Below are 15808 nucleotides of genomic sequence, written 5' to 3'. Positions count from 1 at the left end.
TTGCTGGTGTATTAACTTTGACTAGCTGTATAAAATGTTAATTAATATGGGGGAGGAGGAGAGATGGTGTTGTGTATATGTATATATGCAATTCACATTTTAAATGCCTTATGGACAAGTTCACAGAGAATATATTTATTTGCTTGATCTGGTAGTCAAATTACTTGATAAACTATTGATTGAAACATTTATTCTCCATTGAAACTAGTTTTAATGATGGATCTTAAAACAAAAAAAAGCATAAAAGAAAATGTGAAAAATTCATAAGAGAATTAACAGATGCTTAAGTCCTAGTTATCATAATAGTTAAGTAAATGTACTTGGTATATCATTTACCGAAGTTACAACCTTATGAAAAAAATAACATTTCAGAAACTACAATACCATAATCCTGGTTTTGATGTTCATAGAAAGAATATGAAGATGGCTTCCAATTTCTGTACAGGACAGAATCCAAAAACTTGAAGTCATCTCTATAGTTTTTATGAACATCAAAACCAGGATTACAGAATTGCAGTTTCTGAAATGTTAACTTTCAAGTATACTATTAAAACAGTCTCAAAATAACATTGCATTTCAAAATAGCAAATTATAAGATACTGCACAGTCGTCTGTTCTTCTCAATGGATTAGTAAATGACTTTCTATGTAGTCTCTCCATAGGCAGAAAGAATAATGTTGAAAGAAGGATGATTTTTTTTTATGATGTTGAAAAATAATGAACCCACGGTAAATCCTTTAACTTTCAGGCTTTCTAAACACTATTTGGTAATGACAACAACAAAAATTCTAAATAACAAAAGATTCCTGTAAAGTTTTTTCCCCAAAAGATGCAATTCTTTTAACAAAATTGAAAAATAATAAAGTGATCATATTTTTGGTCATTCTCAAAAGAGAAAATGAAAGACTTGAGATGTGTCAAAATGTCATTAAGATGAAAAAGTTCAATTACCTGCAGGAAATTTTTTAGAATAAAGAAAACATGATGTCACTAGATATTTAGTAAATAGAAAAAAGCAGAAAAATCACTTATCAAAAGAATAGAATACAATTGGAAAAAAATTGTAATGATCCCCAAGATAGAGACCATAGGAAATATTTTTCAAAACCATTTTATTGAGTTTTAATTCACAAACCATAATGCATGGGAATTATTTTTTTGCAGTAAATTAATATTATTTATAGTAATTTATTAAAATAGTAAATTAATATATTGTTCAACATTAGTGAAAAAATAAGGGCCAAAAGATAGTCAATTTTTAAAAAGTAGTACCCTGACAGTATGTTAATTGACACAACTCCAACAAAAATTGCCGAACAAAAATTCTTCTCAATCATTGATGCAACTATGGCATGTTTTACATACAACAAAACATATTTCCTCAAGGTAAAATAGTCATACACTTGAAATTTGTTAGGCTAATTTACTTTCAAGAAGAAGAGAAACATTTTTACAATATTAAGAGAACAGAATGAAGAAACAAGAATTCAAAAAAATAAGGAAAAGCTTAGGAACCTCTGGGACAACTTTAAATATTCCAACATCCAAATCATAGGGGTGCCAGAAGGAGAAGAGGAAGAGCGAAAAGTTGAAAACTTATTTGAAAAAATAATGAAGGAGAACTTCCCCAATCTGGCAAAGGAAACAGATTTCCAGGAGATCCAGGAAGCTCAGAGAGAGAGTCCCAAGGAAGTTGGACCCAAGGAAGCACAGACCAAACCACATCATAATTGCATTACCCAAGATTAAAGAAAAGGAGAGAATCTTAAAAGCAGCTAGAGAAAAGAAGACAGCTACCTACAAAGGAGTTTCCATAAGACTATCAGCTGATTTCTCAAAAGAAATCTTGCAAGCAAGAAGGGGCTGGCAAGAAATAATCAAAGTCATGAAAGACAAGGACCTACATCCAGGATTACTCTATCCAACAAAGCTATCATTTAGAATGGAAGGGCACATAAAGTGCTTCCCAGATGAGGTAAAATTAAAGGAGTTCATCATCACTGAGCCCTTATTATATGAAATGTTAAAGGGACTTCTTTAAGAAAAAGTAGAAGATCAAAAACTATGAACAGTAAAATGACAACAAACTCTCACCTATAAACAACTGAAGCTAAAAAAAAACAAAAACAAAAACCAAATTAAGCAAACAACTAGAACAGGAACAGAATCATAAAAATGGAGATCAGAGGGGAGAGGGAGGAGGGAGAACTGGAAAAGGTAGGGGATTAAGCAGCATAAATAGTAGGTACAAAAAAAGGCATGGGGAGGTTAAGAATAGAATAGGAAATGGAGAAGCCGAAGAATTTATATATACGACCCAAGGACATGAACTCAGGGAGGGGAATGCTGGTGGGAGGGGGCTGCAGGGTGGAAGGGGGGGTGCAGGGTGGAGGGGGATTAAGAGGAGGAAAAAATAGGACAAATGGGTAATAGCATAGTCAATAAAATATACCTTTAAAAAAGAGAGTAGAGTGTGATATGTATTATTTTTCCAAAATTTATTTTTTTAAAAAGATTACTTACCTAAATTTTAAATCATCAGACAATACATAATCATAAATAGGCAAATATCTTAAACTACAATATCATAATTTCAAAATGTAGCTGTACCTGATACTTAACAACAACAAAAAAAATATCAAAATAGCTTATTCAAATATTTGACATATTTCGGTGATGTCGAAAAGATTTAATTCTTTTTTATATTATTAGCAGAGTATATAAAGAAGTTTCAATTACTATACAATAACAAAATTATAGTGAAATCCTTATTATTTAGTGGTTTAAAATAGGAAATGTATAAGTATTCACTCATCTAAAATATTTCCATAAGAACAATCAATCTAACAATTGGTTCGAGTGTTCCAGCAACTGGAACTATTCAGGAGTTTAAATTACCATAAAGTTGTTTTTGGAGGGATGAGGAGGTAAGTAATTTATTTTTTATTTTATTTTATCTATCTATTTATCTATCTGTTAGTAAATAATAATGAATTACTTCCTTTTCATTACTATAAAATAATTTTGAAATTCTTACCTGATACTACACCAATTCCATCATCACAGTCATAGTCAGAGACTTCACTATCACTTATTCTCTTTGATCCTACAAAGCAAACAGCGAAAATTAAAACCGCTTATCATCAATGGAAAAAAAATACCCACACCAACCTGAAAAGTAAATGAAAGGGCTTTGAATGGAATTTATGACCAAGAAACAGAGAGAGAAGAAAAGTCACTATGAGCTCACAAATATATTTTTATACATATTTAATGATGTAGGTATATTATTCTTGACATATATAAACCTCCTAAATGGCTTAAAGCTTGAAATGGTATTAAATACCAAATAATATATATAAGTGATTTGATGCTGATTGATAAAATCTACTGGACAAAAGCTAAGTCAAAATAGCTAAGTCAAATCAGTTTAAGATGTTTTTAGACCAATGTACTTGAGTCTACATAAATTTCAAAATTTAAACATGTGTCTTTTTCTAATATGCATGTGTAATAAATTAAGCATACCCTATTATTTATTTTTCACACTCAGGGAGAAGAAGCATAATTTAAGACAGTTCAAACATCTCTATTTACTTATTAGTTTAGCTGTTTTCTATTGCTTTGAGAAGAAAATTTGAAATAAGCCATCCACAAACTGACAAATACATCTAGATTTTGAATTGTGTTGTTTTCTAAGGAAGAGCCTAAGACAAAACAGTGAAAATTATTATAATTCAGAAGCCCCATGTGTATGTTTCCATTGCAAGACAAACCTGTATAAAAAATTTTAAATGTTAATCATGGTCTGGCAAAAAGAGCCATGATCTGAATTAAGTAGAACTTAGCTGACTAAAGCAGATTGTTTCCACACTTAATTATGAAATATGCCACACATATATTTTATATTTTACTTGCTAATATCTCTTTTTTTCTACATGTGTCTCAGCAATAGGTATGCTCAACACAGTAGAATTGCGTCTTAAAGCATTTAATAAAAGGAGAATACATTTAATGATAAAAGTGTTGCTATTTCAAAAAAAACTTGTTTTGTTTACTTACATTACATGCTGTTCATTTAACAGACTAAACTCAGCTATCAGAACATAAATGCTTTCCTGTAGGTTTATAAAACATTGGGAGCTCATACTGTGTAAGATGAGTAGAGCAGCAATATTTAAATGCTCCAGGAATGCCCTCCATTATTAGAAATACCCTACACATTTTTTCTTTTTTTGTTTCTTTGAACCCTGCCCTCTTGGGAGAGGAGGAGTCTTTGTTGCCAGGGACTGAATTCTGAATTCTTATTTTTCTCTTTTTAATAGCTAGGTAGGAGAAACCTGTCTGTTTTGATCATGTGGTCCCACTGAATGACCTATTTTCCTTCTAAATCCTTATGTCCTTAAACTTTAGACCTAATCAAATATTAAACTTTTATACCTCCAAATAATATGCAAACTACAATTATCTGACAACATCCCAAAGGACTGGGCATATAAGGGCTCATAGAATTAGGATATACATTCTAAACAGACTCAGGAGCAAGGAGGGATGAAAGAGATGAAGCTATTGAGAGAGTTAAGAATTGTTACATTTCTACCAGGGTTTCACCTTGTAAATGTTCAAGAACAGGGTAATGATTAGTTTAATATGCCAGGTGTACTATGGCGCATAAAGATGGCATGCTTTTGGTATTGGTCAGGAATCAGATTGGCGTCTGGTGTAAAATAACAATGACACTAATAAAAATGAAGTTCATTTTATCAGCTTTCGTGAGTGGTCTGCGTGCAAGTGAGCTTGGGGCTTGGGTGTAGAGAATGTATGTGAATTGTAAATATTTATTCCTTCAAAATCTTGTCGATTACTCTCCTGATATACATTGCTATTAATTCTATAGAAGTTAAATATATTGCAATATTTATGTTTGGACCTCATCTTTTCATATTCTTATGAGTTCAAGAAGTAAAGTTTAATGGTTATTGAATGCAATGATCCTCTCTTTTAAAAGAAGTGTTTTCAGTGTCTTGTTAAAGAAATTTTTCTTAAGCTTATGGGCAGAGAGATATTCTCTTACATTTTCTTCTGAGTTTAAATTTTTCTTTTAGCATTTACATCCTCATCCCTCTTGAATAGAGTTTATGTATGGTATGAGAAATGATGCAATCAAGCTTTTTGCAGACAGATAACACATCCTAGCATTTTTTATTTAATATCTTCACCAATCCTCCATGATCTGCAATGTCATGTGTTGTAAGTAAATGTATCCTATCTGCTGGATGTTTGGTGCTCTATATTTTTTCTTGCACAGGCTGTCTATCCATAAAACAAAAACTCACTATCTTTGTTATTATAAACATTATATTATTAAAAAGTAAATCTGTCATATCCTGGATTTTACCCCTTTGCTCTTCCATATCAATATTAGATTAGGTTGTCAAATTGTACAAAAACATCCTATTGAAATTTTTATTTGAGCTGCTGTCAATCAATTCATCAACTTATGAAAATTTAGCATGTCATATAGAACTGTATTATTAGGCATGAACATGGAATTCTTTCCACTTAAACTCTATAAAATTTTTAATTTTGGTCAAACTTTCCACATTTGTTGGCTTTATCTTTTGTATCTTATGATTTCCAATGCTTTAAGAAATCTTATTAAGAGTGTATTTTCTATCTTAATCACTCATATAAAGAAATATAATTTTATTGTAAAATAATATTAACCATAATGTTTAACTCTCTCATTTTTTTTTTACTCCCAATAAATTTATTGTGGTTTAATTTGATTTTTTTCTCTGTAAATAATCTTTCTTCCCAATCCTAATGACTTTTTCTTTTTTTCGTTGTCTTTCTATGATGGTGAGTACAATACTGGAAATAAGCAGGGAATTTTTACATTCCTTTCTAAATTCAGATTTTAAATATATTTTTTCTAATATTTTTTCATTAAAAATTGTATCTGCTGAAGTTACATTTTTCAGGTTGAAAGAGGTTTCTTAACTTTAGTGATATTTCATTAGGAATTTTCATTTTATTTAAGGTTACATTGTCCCAATGAGAAAATAAGAATTAATCAATTTTTTAAAAATTTTCTGGGAGAATTTGTGTAAGATTGTGAAAAATTTGTTCTTCGAAATTTTGATGGAACCTGTCTAAAACCATCATGACTTGGTACTTCCTTTGTGGGAATATTTTAAATTATTCCATTTTTCAGTAGATGTAGAATGACTTATTGATTCAAGGTTCATTGGTCAGACTAGTTAAAAGTTTGTCATTTTTGTCGAGTTTTTTGAAATACCATACAGGATCTTGCTTTTTAATGCAGTCTAACAATCTCTCATAATATTTCTCTATGCAATTTGAATCCCTATTATTAAATGTTTAAAATTGTTATGTTCTTTGGAACAATTTATCCCTTTATTATTACAAAATAACCTCCTTTTTCCTTGTTAATATTCTTTGCTTTAATATGTCATTTGTCTGACATTAATACAAGTATTCCATATATCTTTTAATTAGTGTTAGTGTGGTATATCTTTTCCACTAAACTTCTTTGTGTTTTTGTATTTTAAATGGGTTTCTTATAGGCAGTATACAGCTGTTTTTTGCCTTTTTAAAAAAATGCAGTCTTTCAATTTCTGCCTTTTAATTGGCAGTATTATGGTTATTTACATTTAATACAAACATTGGTTTGTTTGGTTTACATCCATTAATGTGCTGCTCATATTCTGCTTGTCCTATCTGTCCTTCATTCTGTTGAATCAACTTCCAATAGGGATCTGGAGGCTGGGTCAAAAAAGGTAAAGAGACTGAGAAGTACAGATTGGAGGTTACAAAATAGTCATGGGGATGTAAAATACAGCATAGAAAATATAGTTGATAATATTGTAGTAACTGTGAATGGTGCCCATTGGATACAAAATTATCAGGGAAATACTTTCTAAAGTATACCATTGGCTAACTACTATGCTATACAACTGAAACTAATACAAAATAATAATACTGAATGTAAACTGGAAAATAAACTGTATAGAGGAGATAAGTGGAAACTTAGACTTGGAGTGTGTTGTAGAACTATGCACCTGAAACCTGTATAATTTTGTTAACCAGTATCACCCTGATAAACTTAATAAAAAGTAATAACTATTGTAAATAAGAAAATGTTTTAAAAGACTGACATCAAAAAAAGAAATGAATAAAGTTCAGGAGCTGAACTACATATACAGTCATTTAAATAAACATCCATACATTGAATGAGTTCTGAGTCCTACCTCAGACAATATACAAAAATCACTTCCAGATGAATTAGAGATTTAATTAGAAGGAAAAAGAAAATGATTCTAGAAAAAAGAAAGCATAAGAACATATCATTGTGATCTTCAAGAAGATAAATATTTTTCCTTTACAGATCAAACCAGGAAAATAGTCACACCAAAGAAAAAATCAAAAACTAAAATACACTGAAATTAAAAACTTCTGGTGATAAAAAATTCCCATGTAAGAGTGGGAAGGTTAGCTCTAGCGAATACATGTGTAATACACTTATAAAGATTTCAAAGCTATAATTAAACAATGAAAATGCTCATAAAACAATTAAAAAAACAAAAGAAAAATTGGCAAGAAATCTAACTGGGTTTTTTGTAAAAGAGAATAATATATAAATGGTCAATTAAACTATGAAGAGATTACTAGAAGAGATTATTGAAGAAATGCAAATTAAAGCCACAATGAGATAACACTGCACATCCACCTGAATGTGTGGTGAAAAGCACTAAAATTTACCAAATGTAAAGCAAGAATGTAGAGAAACTCAAAAACGCTCATTCAGTGCTGCAGGAAGTATAAATTAGTACAGATGTGGGAAATTTTAACAATTATTCATAGCCTATTACCCATTTAGTCTACTATTAGATACATTCATAGCAAAGTGAACATATATGATTAACAAAAAGGCATGTGCAACAATGTCCCCAAGAGCACTCTTAGGAATAGCCAAAATCTAAAAGCAAACTGTCAATAAACATTTTAAAATATGAATTAAACAATTTAGTTCCCAAAGCTAGTGATTTTAGCTACTTATACATTAGAATCTTTTAGGAAGGCTGCTAATGAACAATATTATTTCAAAATTTGTAAATAGTTTAGTTCAGACTTGAGAGTCAACATAAGTAACTCCTTTATAAAGTTATTACCTCTGAGCAAGGCCTAAAAATTCATTTAGACAAACAGCTTTCACAGCATACCTAAAAACAGGAGAAACTATTGTATATTTATAAAAAGAAACTGTATATAGGAATGACAATAAATTGCAATTATACACAACAATATTGATGAATCTCATAAACACACTGGTAAGGAAAAAAGACAGATGTGAAAGAGTAATATATTATGTAATTTCATTTCTATAAAATTCATATATGTGTGTGAGTATTCCATTTATATCAAGTGAAATAATGAGCAAAACTATTCTATGGTATCTGAAGTCAGCATAGTTGTTACCTTGGTAGGGGGAATGATTACTGGAAGAGAGCAAGGAGGAGCTGGTGGAATGCTAGTGATGCTCAATTTCTTGATGGAGATGCTACTTTTATAGTATGGTTACCCTGTGTACATTCACCCAGGGGTATATTTATGATATATACACATTTCTGTATGAATGCTATACTTCAGTAAAAATTTCATTAAAACCGTCACCTTCTGCTTCTGAGAATGATAGAGTAGCTTAAAACAAGCTAACTCTCCTGTCAGTAATAATTATCAATTATGGACATAATATCTCAATAAAAAGCTGTTTAAAAGTACCACAGAACAAGCAAACATAGGCAGATATTGATGATATGACCTTTGAAATGAGGAATGTACATATTTTAATCAGTATTTCCTCTCATTGCCCTCCCAGTCTGGTTCACTGCAGGTGAGTTATAACTCAAACAAAAAGTCTGTCTTACTAGTCTGAGGAATCAGAGTTTAGAATTCAGAGTTGTCAGAACAGCTAGAATTGCAGGGGAAATACTAGAAAGGAGGGAGCCAGAGAAGGAGAGACCCAAAACTTACAAAACAATGGCCCCTCATATCCTTGCCTGAATGATGGACTGCAGAGGGAAAAAAACAAGAAACCCAGTAGAAAGCCAATAGCTGAAAGGCTTAAAGAGCTACAAGGATATTTCAACAACTTCCTGATGCACAGGATACAGAATTTGGAGTTTAAGTCCCATTATATTATAGGATTTTGGCTAACATCTTAGGCTTTGCATAGGAATGTCATAACCTAGAATTAAGAACCACAAACGCTATAAAGGATTATGCCTTAGGACTATGGAAAGAACAAAAACAGAACTGCCCTAACATATCTTCCATAGATTTTAGGTGATCCGTTGTTAAAATAAAACAAAACATTCTTCAAAACATACAACAGAGTCTCTAAATGTATTAAACACAATGTCCAATACACAATAAAAATTAGTAGATGTACAAAACATATACATGTGATATATACTCAAAAGAAGGAAAAAGAAATATAAGTAGACCCATAGAAGACTAAAATGTTGGAATTAGCACACTTTAAAATAAGTACTATAAATGTATTAAAGAATTTATAGGACTATGTACATATCTCATATATACAATGTATATTATATATTTAATATTTCTAAAATGTATGTGTGTATGCATACATATACATATATAATAAAAAAGGGTAATTTCACAAAGAATATAGAAACTTGTAAGAAAACCAAAATTAAAAGAAAAAAAAGAAAAAATACAAATGTAACACTTAAAATGGAAAAACATAGTATACTTAATAATTCATAGAATGGTTTTTACAGAAAATCGGACAGTGTAGAAGAAAATATCAGTCAAATTGAGGACAGGTGAATAAAAATAATGATCAAAACTGAAGACAGAAAAAAGATTAAAAAATAAACAGAGACTCAATTAGCTTTAATGGCAAGAGATATGCATATGTATATGTAAGTGTCATCCAAGAAAAAGAGATGTCAATTGAGTAGAGAATTATAAGAAATATTGGCCAAAAATTCCCACAAATAGCTGAAATCCTGAGAAAACTGTATTATGAAGTAATGTAGCTTTTATCTTATAACTCTCACCAGCATTATTTTGATTTTATCTCAATAATTTTTTTCCATTCACTTTTCTTTGGAGACTTGTGGTGATAGGGCTGAATGAAAATACAGTAGGCATGATGTTTTCTATTTTAAAAAGTGAAAGGGTGATAATGTTAAATTTTACTAAGTAAAGAATTAACATCTGAGAATTTAAGAAGATGAATCTGGTTGATATGAGACAAATCAAATATGAAGGATCAAATGAAAGAAATCTCTGAACATGTATAGTTCAAATGTTATGAATATGGTTATTATAAATAGTTATATAAATGGTAATTATAAATATTTTAATATATTTCCTTATATGTGAATAAAATTATGAATTACTAATGTCCATGTAATGAAGTACTGTTTTGAATCATTTGATTCTACACATTTAAAATAAGAAACCATGAGTGGAAAGAAGAGAATTGCATTATTGCCATTTATTTATTTTAGATATCAGTAAACATCAAGTACATTCAAAGAAGTCATAGCTTCATAGTGATATGCACAGCCTCAAAGATTAAATTACCAAAATATTTGGATGCGGGGAATAAATATAGGGTTGTTACACATTTTAAAAACTGATCATGCATTATATACCATCAAATACGTTAATCACCTTTGACAATACAAAACGTATTTATTAGTAAATATAATATTTTATTCTCTTTATAAAGAAAAACCATAAAAAAGGTTCCTGTCATCAATATACCTTTAAAGTAATTAATATATTTATTTATTCATACCCTAACTGAACCTGTCATTGATGACTGATACATCCTTAGCCAGTGGTAATGTCCTTATAATTTGACTATTCCTAAGTAGTTTTTCCTAATCTTTGTTTCTTTTATGCATATGTACCTATTTTTAACCCACCTTCAGGCCTACACATTGCTAATAAATTATGATAATATTTTAGGTATAAAACACCAAATTTAGCCATATGTAGAAATACTGAGAGTTAATTATATTAGCTTTAACATTGTACAACATAAAGCTATTATAGTACTCATGGTAATATTATTAATGATTAAATAACAATAGCCATTTGAGGATGGAAAATATTAAAAGCTGCAAAACTGATTAAATTAATTGCATGGGAATCCACGATACATACAGCTAACTAGAAAGTACTCTCTTCTCATTGTTCCTTATATACACTATTCCTAATTAGCTAGGAAGGAAAAAATAATGAAAATTGTTGGTAGATTTAAGTATCAGATATTGAGAGTCATCAAACCTACTCCTTACTGCAACATCAACTGAAGTAAATAGAGATAAGTGCAAATCTTGTAAGAAAGAGCAATGGTGGCCAGCATTAACAGCCTATAAACTTAAACTATAAAAATTAGTACATATTGAGTTAATTTGTAACTTTCATGTAGTAATCCATCATCCTACATTGTGATTTACAGAGAACTGTACTGACTAGATTAAAGTGGCCAGAAAGATTAGACATTCTAAAATTAATACACATAAAATTCATGGTAATATAATTATTACATTATTACAACAAATGCTGCTGTAATGGCAATTGCAAATAAGCATGGGAGGGTGTTTATTATGTGAGGAGGCTAAACAAATGAATGCTCTAAAATTAGTGTTTAGTAATACCATCCAAGTGTAGAAGACTATATCTAATAAAAATAAAATTCTAGTCATTTACAAGAACATTTTTAAAAGGAGAAAAGATAATTCTTTACTCTAATTCTCTGTTTGACTAATAGCTGACTGATCTATAATTTAGTACTCTATTCAGCAGAAGGGTGTGATTCACATATATAATAATTATTTGTTTTGTAGCCAGGTATACTTCCCATGACTGATAAATGACATGGCATTCATGCTTTTAAGTTTACACTTCTGAAATTTTGTTAATATCATTCAGTTCTTCACTACTTGACAAAAATGTTGCTTAACTTGGAACATGATGACTACATGAAGATAAAATTATCCCATGAATACTATCCAAAGCAGCAAGCACCGTCTCACCTTCCAATAATAGATACATCAGGAAAAAAACTTGAGTAGTAGGAGCAATAAACCAATCATTTTCAACTGGAAAACATTTCTGAGTTTCCTTTAAGATTCTCTGGATTGATCTAATTCTGTTTTATGGTTTGCAATACATATAATTCAGAGTAAAATGCAAACTTGATGATGATGATAATAATAACAACAATAAAATCAATTTATATCTCTGAGATTAACTCTTATAGCCATTTTGTAAAGAAGGTATTATTTCCATTTTTAAAATGAGGAAACGTAGATGACCTACCTCAAGTCATACAGGCTTTAAATAAGAGAATCAAAGTTTAACTCGTTTAACTCAGGTTTGTCTGAGTAAAGTTCATAGTCATGGTTTCAACTACTATGCTATACTTACTGTCTTACACAGTCCTAAAATACTTGGCATAATGAAAGTGGAAAACATAATTTCAAGTGTGTATACTTACATGACCAAATTATACTATATTACTTCTCTTTCACATATTTAAGATTCTAAGAGCTAAAATTAAATAACTGTTTCATTTGGAGTCATACTATAGTGAGTGAATATTATATGTATAACCTCATTTTAGTGTATCAAACAATTTAAAAATCTTCAATAAAAGCTATGAAAACACTGAAATACATGTTAATACCCTTAATGATATCTTCAAATTTTATGTCATAGATAGCATTGAAGATCATTCAATACAGATATGATAAATTTTACTAAAGACTTACTTTGCAACCTCCGTGTGGGGCTCTCTCCATGGAGTTGTCTCCGTGGCATATGTGGAGAAGGACGAGGAAGTGGCAACGAAGAGACATCATGGGTCTGAAGTTTGTACCAATGTGGCTCATCATCTAATAATGCTGTTTCTAATTCAATTAAAATCTACAAAGCCAAGAAACAAAAAACTATCATACACCAACAACATAGAAATTTTCTTAAATGGTCTCATAACTTTGAATATAATGATAATAGTAATACTCTTAGATCAAAAGTGAAGTCACGTTGCAAAATTTTTCATATGTTTTGGCAATCACTAAATAAAAGATATTTATAATTTCTTAATGATTTAAAAGTTTTAAATAGCTAAGATATTTATTTTGTAGACCCTTGACCAACAACCTACTAGAGGCTACTGAATGAATTACTATTATAGAAATAGCACTCGTTATTAAAAGTCGGTAATAATAACTAATACATGTATATCATTTTATAATTTAAAAAGCATTTTTTTTCATTCATTAACTTAGCCTTTGCAAAAAACTCTAAATGAGGAGAGAAAACCAAATTAGAAGTGTATAATGTGCATTAAAAACCATGTTAAATGTTATCTTAATTTTTAGAAAAAAATACTAGTTTGGTCTTGCTAGTCAACTTTTACAGATAAAAAATATTAAGACTAAAAAGGTTAAAAGAACTTGTTTAATCTCACATCAGCTGGTAAATGAAAAGGTTGTAATACGAATGAAATAAAACTGTGTTCAATATCTCATGCTGCTAAGGATTCAAAACAGGGAGAATGGATTTTTAAAATGAACCATATTATAATATGGATTTTATAATATCAATATTTAATAAATTTAAAAAGGAAATCAGTCCATAGAAATAAATGATACTCTTTATTTTCTTTAAGGGTCATGAGCAAACAGGACAGTTTTTGTACTTAGGTACATGAGAACTACTATATAATAATAAATTGTTATTAGGTATGGGGGGTAATGAAGCAAAAACAGTTAAATTCTTTCATTCTTCCTAAATTTTCTCTAGTCATTTTCAAAAGTATAGGCACTGCAATCCAAATGTTTACACATACACATACTTATTTAATCCTCATTAACCCTGAGTTGCATACCACTATTATTTCCACTTGGTTGAAGACGAAACTGAAGCAGAAATATATTTAATAACTTGCTCAAGGACACAGGTGAGAAAGCAGAAGTATCACTAATGCAGGTCCAGACAGTTGTTCTAGATTATGCTCCTTGCAACTGATTTACTATTCTTTGATTCCTTAGCTGCTGACACCCAGTATACTATTTCTATGTCTTGTTGGTTTTTCCAAGAAATTACCATGTAATTAGGAAAACCAATCATATTGAAAAGTGCTGAAAGTAGATAACTTGGTGTGTTAAAAGCGAGAGCAGTTCCTCTCATAGTGCCCCACTCCAATTAATTCGTTCTCCACATTACACTAAAAATATTTTTCTCTAATACAAATGCAATGAAGCCATTTCCTTTTAAAATCTATCATTGTTCCCATTATCCACAAGATAAAATCCAAACTTTTTAGTGTTTAACCTTCAAGGCTCATTTCTTACCACTTTCTCTTCCAGTTTCAATACAATTGTCCAAGAGTCCCTCAACTCTGGTATCTTATTTCTTCTACAGAAATATCACTCCCCTTGACTTTGCTAAATTCTGCTTTTTCTGTGGAGCAAATATGTATTCCTACAGCATCTGCATACTATATCACAATTGCCTATTCACTTGTCTGTACCCTCGTGGGTTATAAATTCCTTGAAGGAAGGAACATGCTGTATTCACCTTTGAAGCATCCGTCCCTAGCATATTATGGGTATATTACAAGGCTTAAAAAAATACAGGAATAAATGATTGAGCTAGAAGTAGTATAGTTGCTTCAGTAAATTGATGATATACACACATTATAAAACAGCAACTTATTAGTGAAATACAAACCAACCTCTTATCATTCAACAATGAGCCCTCTACAATAAGAATAAACATGCAAGAATTGTCACAGAGTATTTAAGACCATTGTTTTTTATGACCTCAGTAAGTTTTGTCTTAAAGCAGTAGCTAAATTCATTCCATTATAAAAACTATGTTTACTTTTCAGATATTCAAAACATAAATTTTTACTGTCATATAAGTCATATAAGCAAATATATTCAAGATGACACAGACAGATGAAGCTTTAAAATAATTCCAGGTACCTCTCCTAAGAATTCACTTTCTTCCTCTCGAACTCGAGCTTGATCCCAAAGGGTAATTTCCAGCATTCGTTCCCGAAATTCTCTTCGGTGAACTGGAGAATAAATAAATGTTTGGTTCCATTTGGGTTCCAATGTTTTCTTTACGGTTTTAGTTCTTCTCTTGTTTTTATCACTATGAAAAAAAATTAGAATACACTAACTATGTAAACCTTTATGTTGTTTGCCATAAAATTATTAATGTAAAATTTCTCAGGAAAAGGGTCAGGTGAAGTTTTGCCACAAATTTATCATATATTACAAATCTCATAATCTTTAAAATTACTATTAAAATGTATAAATTGTATACTTATGTTATATATATGACTTAATAACAGTAATATGTCAATAAATCTGAAAATTTTCTCTGACAGATAATTAAAAACAATTTTTCGCAAAATCTAAATAAACCCAGACTACAGAAACTTACTTCTAAATTTTTTTAACATATTGCCCTACTGGAAACCCTCCAAAAGCTAATTAACGAATAACACTACATATACTATTCACTTAAACTATAGAAGCCTTATTGTACAAAAAAATTTAGTAAACTGTGATGGTCACAACCTCACATTCATACAGTTTAGCTAATGAGCAACTGTAATTACATTTTATCAAGTTATTTTCTAACAATAGGTGAGTGTACAATAAGTATACACTTGCCTATTTGACATTTATCAGTTCTTTTAAAACACTGTAAAATT

The 15808-nt window shown here is 30.1% G+C and overlaps 1 protein-coding gene across 18 annotated transcripts in view; it reads right to left on the bottom strand.

The window, feature by feature from the left end:
* The window catches only part of RIMS2 (regulating synaptic membrane exocytosis 2), a 473698-nt gene that overhangs the window by 192870 nt on the left and 265020 nt on the right, over positions 1 to 15808 (bottom strand). For all 18 annotated transcript variants that reach the window (XM_054590373.1, XM_054590359.1, XM_054590361.1 and 15 more), the window contains 3 exons: positions 15069 to 15240; positions 12846 to 12999; positions 3038 to 3106 (listed from right to left, as the gene is read on the bottom strand). In XM_054590373.1, the coding sequence (XP_054446348.1) occupies positions 3038 to 3106; positions 12846 to 12999; positions 15069 to 15240 (395 nt within the window). The remainder of the gene's footprint in view (positions 1 to 3037; positions 3107 to 12845; positions 13000 to 15068; positions 15241 to 15808) is intronic.

The sequence above is a fragment of the Pteronotus mesoamericanus genome, unplaced genomic scaffold (genome assembly GCF_021234165.1).
Source record: "Pteronotus mesoamericanus isolate MK-2021 breed Mesoamerican mustached bat unplaced genomic scaffold, CSHL_Meso_final scaffold_174, whole genome shotgun sequence".
Taxonomy (NCBI): domain Eukaryota; kingdom Metazoa; phylum Chordata; class Mammalia; order Chiroptera; family Mormoopidae; genus Pteronotus; species Pteronotus mesoamericanus.
The sequence above is the reverse complement of the archived record's forward strand: the minus strand, read 5'-3'. Positions and strand labels throughout refer to the sequence as shown.